The sequence below is a fragment of the Lygodium microphyllum genome, chromosome 21 (genome assembly GCF_053477565.2).
Source record: "Lygodium microphyllum isolate KBCC chromosome 21, Lygodium_microphyllum_v1.1.10, whole genome shotgun sequence".
Lineage (NCBI taxonomy): Eukaryota > Viridiplantae > Streptophyta > Polypodiopsida > Schizaeales > Lygodiaceae > Lygodium > Lygodium microphyllum.
The window spans coordinates 8,179,530-8,187,128 of record NC_141155.1 but is presented as its reverse complement, the minus strand read 5'-3'; the positions used below and the strand labels follow the sequence as shown (position 1 = coordinate 8,187,128).

Sequence of the window (7,599 nt, the reverse complement as noted above, 5' to 3'; positions counted from 1 at the left end):
ATTTTAATTTTAAGCATCTTGATACTCTTTATGATTTATGTTTATATAGATCATTTCATGGGTTCAATGGGCTAAGTCACCCTATCCCATGGCCGCCAATGAGAGCTAAATTTAAAGCACAAAAGTGGCCCAAGAACCATAAAAGAGGCATTTTTGGCAAAAATTGTATTGATTATGGATCAAAGAGTTGGAGTTTTTCTAGGTACATTTTGATGCCAAAAATCCAATGCAAGTGTCAATTCATTGATCGGAGTCCATTTGACCCTTCATTTAATGGTTGCAAGGTTTAGTGTTATGAAGTAGCCACTTGATCCAAAGCAAAAAAACAAGTGATGAAGGCTAGGGTAATAGATTTCGATGCCAGGACCCATCCATTTGAATCTCAAATTGGAGGTCATTTGTCCCTCCATTCGAATCGGAACCACTTTGTGGAACTGTGTGAATGAGCTGGAGTGAACTAGTTTTTTGAAGTTTAAGAGGTTAGTGAAGATTAAAGAGAAAAAAACCCACAATTTTTGTCATGAGGAGTGAGGAGACACAACAAATTTTCACCCCATTTTTGAAGTTTTTGCAACCAACAAATCATGCTTCCTCCTCCCAACCATGGATTCTCTAATTTCTTCACTCTGTATTGCTCCAAACTATGTGAGATTTGATGCACTCTATGAAAAGTTCATATTTCAGTCTTTCTCTCTCCTCTTTCTCTCTCGCCATAAACGTTGTTCATATGGGCTGAGAGGATGAGGGAGAATGGGTGTCGGTTCGTGAAATGAGATGCAAGAAATTGAACAAGGAAGTCCAAAGGGAGCATTAACAAACGATTGTAAAAAGAGTGTCAGTAGATTCTCATTTTTGAAATACGATAGGATGCATATGCGAAATATAGTGTGAGTGTCTTTTATTGATTTTTATGATAAATCTCTCATTCATGTTATGAAAAGTGATTGAAAATGGTTGAATATACTTATAGAATAATTAGTAATTTCTAGCAATGCACGTAATAAAAATCAAAACCCTAAAATCCACAATGCAAGATTTAGTAGAAAATGATAATTCCATGGATTTTTTTGGTTCAAATGGTGTTCTTATGGAGTTATATCAAATATTATATTGAATCACGATCCACATAAGCTTTATAAATTTTAAAATTAGAAAAAATAATAATATATATTAAAATAAATAATAAAATTTTATAAAATAAGATGTTTTGATTAAAAAATTTATGTTTCATGCGTTAAAAAATGTTATAAATTAGGTATGTATGTGTGGATGTATGATGAAGGTATGACATGGAGATTTGCGTCAGCCTATCTCCATCTTTATGTGAAATTTGTATTTATTGCTTTTCTACATGGAAAATTTGATATGAAACACCCTTTTAAACTGATACACGATTTGCAAAACGTAAATGGTAGGGGGAAAGATGTTGTGGAAAGTTAAGTATCAATTGAATTATGATTTCCATGCATATTATGACATATAGGACTTGCCTCATTTAAGTTTAAAGGGACAATAGCATAGATTAGTTCTGTATTGTTTCTAAGCAATGCAATACTTCATTAGAAAGAAAATCATTGAAAGAATATTTTTCACATGTCACATTGGTTGATTTGTGGTTAATTTGTTTGAGCACTACATGGCATTACATCTTGCATTTTCATTTTTAGACATGGTATGAAAGATAATGTCTCTTGGATACATTGCAATTGGTTGCTAAAATGACCAACGATGAGAGTGTGAGGATCCTTGAGCTATAGGATAGTACAATTTTCTTTAGGGATTGATTAAGTGAAGAAACAAATATATCTCCTAGAAGGTGCAGCTTGGAAAAAGAGTAGACAATGTTACGATTGTGTATTATTTTTTAGAAGGTGCATCCTGGGGCCAATCCCTGGGGTGTAGGAGAGCCATAGGGGGTGCAATGATCGACTAGGGTGTGCTCTGTATATGTGTGCAACGAGGTGTTAGTCACCTATATGTGTAGTACACTCACTCTATTGAAGTTGGGATGGGAAAAAATCACTGAACTACAAATCAATACAAACACATGATTTAATTAGAGTAGTGTGTAGCATCTAGACGCTCCTAGCCACATGGTTGTGAGGGTAGATTGGTGAGTATAGGAGGCCCTAGAGTGAGTGTCATGCCCATTTTTGGTCCCGACATAAGAGAGCAATATCACGAGAACCCACACTTCTTTCCTTTCTACTCTTAATGGCTTCTTTACTTTGATCCTCCTCATTAAGGAGAATTCGATGCAACTCATCCAAAGAAGTCTTTTCTTTTTGGATGATCATCCCTTGCATAATGTTGTCATATTCTTCACCCAATCCATTTGTGATCATTGTGTTGATCTCATTACCTTGCATCTAATCTCCAACAACCAATTAGCTTGTCATGGATCTCTTTGACCTTCAAAACGTAAGAGCTAACACTTTTTCCTTTGTTGCAGTGACTATTTGTGATCTAATTTTTGATTGTTGATTGCTTTGATGCACTTTTGGCTTCAAATAAGTTCTACAATTTCTCCCATTCACCCTTGGGAATCTTCACATCAATGGACTGACCAAGAAAATCATCATTTACATTGTGCATTATCAAATGGATACCAACCATAGCCTTTCCATCCTATTTTCCTTGGGTTTGATTAGTAACTTCAAGCTTTTTGTCTTTTTCTTCCACCATATTCCACCATTTATGAGCTCGCATTGAGCTTTATTAAAGATTTAATATTGATGTGGGTTAAGAAAGCTATCTCTATTTGCTCTTAGGATAAATAGAAGATCAATAAAAAACCAGACTCTCACACAATTCAGTAGGCTTGCTAAGTAGAATAACTCATACAAAGCTTTGGTATGAGGGAGAAAGTTTGGTATAATACAATGTGAAAAGGATACATAGAATAGAGGAAGAGATGAGGCTCAATAAAAGAAACAATGAAAATAGTAGTATTAAAAAGTATTTTTTTAAATAGATAGAAAAGTGATTTACAAATACAAAAGCGATTTTCCAAATAGAAAAGCACTTTTCTAGATATAAAAGCACTTTTAGTACCAATGACATTATTTGGTAGAGAATGATAGTGGAATATATACTGAAAACCAAGTACTAATAGAGCTCACTCAATATAATTAAACCCACAGTTAATAGACAACTCAAGCTTGATTGATGTGTAACTAAATGTCAAGTATAATGATAGTGATCATTTTTAGACAAATGATTAGGTCAAGGGAGGAAACTAAGCTTCTAGCAATTATATTCATATAAATGGTTGATTCAACCATGCTAAAGGCTAGTAACCCAGATAAGAAGGGTTGGATTGTGCATTTAATTGAAGTCAATGGCAATACATTTGACAATTCTAGTACTTGAAGTAAATTTTGTGTGTTTGTGTGTGTGTATGTATAATTACACTATGTTTACAAGTATACTAGAACAATATCAGGCCTTTGTGTGCACATACACGTATGGCTGGGAGAATAGGAATACGTTTTGCCATAACAATATGGGACCATGATTGTAATTTGAAGCAGTCTGATATTAGGAGAATAGTAGTAGTAAGACAAATGTAAGTAGAAAAATACGCTTTTGACTTGCATGTGTATTATTAAGATACATTTACATATACCTCGACATGGATATATAAAGAGGTTTGTAAACATGAGTATGAGTGTGTGTGTGTGTGTGTGTGTGTGTGTGTGTGTGTGTGTGTGTGTGTGTGTGTGTGTGTGTGTGTGTGTGTGTGTGTGTGTGTGTGTGTGTGTGTGTGTGTGTGTGTGTGTGTGTGTGTGTGTGTGTGTGTGTGTGTGTGTGTGTGTGTGTGTGTGTGTGTACCTTATAATTGACATTATTGAAGTCATCACAATAATGTACATGGTCTCGCTAGTTATAGTCATAGACTTATGAAGTAAGACACTAAAGAGATAAAAAATTGAAGTGTTTTGAGGAAATTTACATGTATAAATGGAATTGATATGTGCATTGATAAAAACAACTATGGTGTACATATATTAATGGAATCAGTGTGTACATTGATTAAAAAAAATATGGTGTAATATTTCCCATATGAGAGATGCAATGCAATTTTAGAAACAAAAGTTGCAACTTTAATGAGCGACAATATGCTAGAATGGTTTTGAATTGTTAAAGAGCAAATATCCTTTGAGATGTTATTGCACATAAACACAAATCTCAACTTTTGTCCGTTCAACAATTTATTTCATGGTGGTTAATCAATGAGGGAGAAAAAATGGTGAGGCGGCGTGTTTTGAATTTGGTGCATATAGGTCATGTTGGGATTTATTGACTCACTCATTCAAATGTCAATGCTGACATCTTTACCAGGAGTGCAAGCACTTGCAAGCTTGAGCTCATGGCCATAGTCAAAAATATTGTTCTCTATCTTATCAACCATGTCAAACTCTTGATTGAGAGATGCAGCAATTGCACGCTTAGGCAATTTGAAGAGGGCATTACCACTTGTCTGTTGGCACCACACAAAAAACATACAATAAAGAGATGTGTGAGTGTTTGAAAGTAAGACAAGTAATAGCATAAATCTATCAATACTATTCATTGTTTTTGTTATGAGGTAATATACCACTTGTTTAGAAAGAACATGAAGATAACATACATGAAACATGACCTACATATGCACCATATTTTGAAATGTGGGATAAGAAGTAAAAACCTAAGAGTAGCCATGTTGGGTAGACATGTTCTATAGTATATAAGAACAAACATGAAAATTTTAGTCATTTATTGAAGATGTATTGGTTTCCTCCAACCATTTTGAGAAGGTGTGCTTAAGACTTGAACCAACTCCCAACCAACTCTAGTATGAAGAAGTATTATATTTTTATATTGATAGCAAAATTCTTAATTCGCATAAGTGCATCCACACAAACATATAAAGAATTGTAGACTAACTATCCTACTTAGGTTTGGTCTAGGTGCTACCATTTTCCCTTTCATTTCAAAGAACTTTATAAGGTAAAAATAACACAGTTACGTACTAATGTTCCTGGATTCTCGCTATTCAAAGCTGAAATGAAGAATGCTGTCTCAGTGCCGACATTGAGCTCAAAGTGCATCAATCCACGAGGAAAAATGGTTACATCTCCTGGTTTTAGAATATCAACATGGGATTTTCCTAGCATATACATTGTATACAATTGTTAGAGACAGATGTTGACACATAAGCACATGTGTCACATGTAGTCAATAATCATATATGTGGAAATAGCTTGCAAAAGAATGTTGTTAGTTGGCCAACCTGTAGTATCCACGAAGCCTACTTGTAAGGGCCCTCCACTAATCAATGTAAGCATCTCACCAGCTCGAGGGTGTGTATGAGGCAAGTTCACACCACATGGCTTCATTTTGAATTGGACATATGTAATGCCTTGACCACTACAAAAGGAGAAGAGCATGGTTGTGAGAGTTGGAAGGATGTGTAGTGTGAGAATGATTTTTTATGCTTGTGATTATTTACTTAGGACTTCGATTCATATAGTGGTCAAAGAAATGAAAAACGTTACCATGGCATAAGGTATGAAAGTAATTTTGTGAATTGAAAGAGATTGCTAAGAGTCAAGACTTTATAAGCCACCAAACTAACAAGTTGATGAGAGGGAGAGAGGAGAAGAAGAAGAGGGTTAATGGCCAATGGGGTCGTGGCATGTGGATCAAGTGTGGGTTGAGTTCTATAGGGTGCGTGACTTCGATCCCTACGTCCCGCATCCCTCGAGGCACATTACAGATCTATTCGCGTCCAAGAAGAGTGTTTATGTGGAAAGATGATGCCATCATGATGCCTTGAGGCATAATTCTGAACTTTACTCGAGGCTTGTGGATGCCCTATAGACAATCACACGAGAGAGAGAGAGAGAGAGTGAGAGTGAATTTACGTGATGCCTGGGAAGAGCTTGGTGCTCAAAGCAGCGCGGATGCCACCGGGGCCTCTGCTGACATCGCCATTCTTGAACACATCCTTGAGAATGAAGCCACCTGGGCTCAGCTTCTCATCATCCTGACCATCCACACTGTCCCCACCGCTGCTGGGTGGTGGCGGGCCTTCATCGCCAAAGGGCTTCGCAAAGTCCACAAGAGGGTCGGGGTCCGCGGCCATGACTGCGATCTCCTCCTGCATCATCACTAACGCCACCACCACCAATAACAGAGCTCCCCAGTACATAATAGATATCATCATTGGACCAGGGGTCTTAAGCATCCTGTCTCCTGGATATAAGGCTCTCTGATGAATCGGATTAATCGGCGCGCTCTCTCTCCCTCTCTCTCTCTCTCTCTGTCTCTTTCTCTGATCTCAGACTCTACGGGCGCGCGTATCTGTCTGCCTGAGCTGGTACTCACTGTGTGTATGTGTATCTCAGGGACTGTGTATGAGGGTCTCTCTCTCTGTGTCTCTCCGAGAGAGTGTGTGTGTGTACGTATCCGAGGGACGCTGTGTGTGTGTGTGTGTGTGTGTGTGCGCGCGCGCACGCTGTGTGCGTATGTGAGAGAGAGTCCAGGTCTTCTTGAAGCGGGGCAGGCAGGTGAGTGGGTGTGTGCCTTCTTAGTTTGGTGTGTTTTTATGTCGATCAGATTCGGGAAAGCGCGTTCGTTGGGTGTGTCTTTGACTGAGTAGTAGGGTGGCAACCGTCCCAGCCGGCTGCCACTTGGCGGCCTCCCCATCCAGCGCCTTTGTCGTCTTCCTCCCACCCGCACGCATTCCTGAATCCCAACGGATTAAAAAAAACCTCCAACGGGAAATTAATTGCCCACCGTTAGTCGAGTTACATTGATTCCAATGACAATGGACATCGATGCTCACAAAAAACCTTCGTCCTGAACCGGTTTAAATATAGACTCAAGTTCCCAAAGCACCTAATTTTCATGTCATATACAACATGAATAATGAGTTGCTGGTCGATAACTAAGAAGAAGATAAGAGTCGGTTCACCCGCATTGGGCCACATCCCTGCCAGACCTTTTACATGTCAAATAAGTAAAGTCTCTTGGGTGTGACATGCCTTTTTTCTCTCTTACTTACTAAATATATAGTCACCTTTACTTTTGAATGCATATAGAGAGACTAGACATGTGGCTACACTCTAATCAACAACTCGCCGGTATCTTTAAGTGCATCTCAGAATTCCAATCATCATTTCAAAATTCTAGCGAAATGACCCCATGAAGCAAACTAAGAAGACAAAGCAAGGAAAGCCAAGAAAAGTAAAGTTGTTAGAGTAGAGAAGGTAGAAGAAGTAGCCACTGTTTTGCTGGAAATTTGAAAAAAAAAACTGCCTAAATGGATGATCAGCCAACTGTGGCATTTAGCAGCTTAAAATGCCAACTTTTAAGCATCGAGCTCCGTTTTGCTTACAAAGTTATGCCATTTGGTTTTTTTTTTTTGGATTGGGAGGGGGGGGATTTATCCTATTGCCCCTTAACACTTATCTTGACAAGCTAATTCGCTTACATTACCTTGTTGTTTTAACTTTTATAAATGGTAGATAATTTCATTTGTTTGGGAGCCTCTGAGCCACCTATTATATAAATTCTCATGTATCGCATATACTAGGTGCTTAGCTCTTGGAT

The 7,599-nt window shown here is 37.8% G+C and overlaps 1 protein-coding gene across 1 annotated transcript; it reads right to left on the bottom strand.

Annotated features, from left to right (window-relative positions):
* Positions 1–4,046: 4,046 nt before the first annotated feature.
* On the bottom strand, positions 4,047–6,566 carry LOC148017720 (germin-like protein 1-3). Its single transcript, XM_087661604.1, has 4 exons — positions 5,910–6,566; positions 5,276–5,412; positions 5,016–5,152; positions 4,047–4,483 (listed from the first exon to the last, which is right to left on the bottom strand). The coding sequence occupies exons 1-4, from the start codon at positions 6,230–6,232 to the stop codon at positions 4,316–4,318; spliced, it is 765 nt and encodes a 254-aa protein (XP_087517730.1). The 5' UTR covers positions 6,233–6,566; the 3' UTR covers positions 4,047–4,315.
* Between the last annotated feature and the right edge of the window lie 1,033 nt (positions 6,567–7,599).

Bases quoted from the DNA above. Each gene is read 5' to 3' on its own strand.
- LOC148017720 (XM_087661604.1), bottom strand. From the start codon at position 6,232: ATGCTTAAGACCCCTGGTCCAATGATGATATCTATTATGTACTGGGGA. The intron at 5,413-5,909 runs GTAAATTCACTC...CTCCTTTTGTAG, and splicing joins AAGCTCTTCCCAGGCATCAC to TGGTCAAGGCATTACATATG. The intron at 5,153-5,275 runs GTTGGCCAACTA...TGTATATGCTAG, and splicing joins AGGCTTCGTGGATACTACAG to GAAAATCCCATGTTGATATT.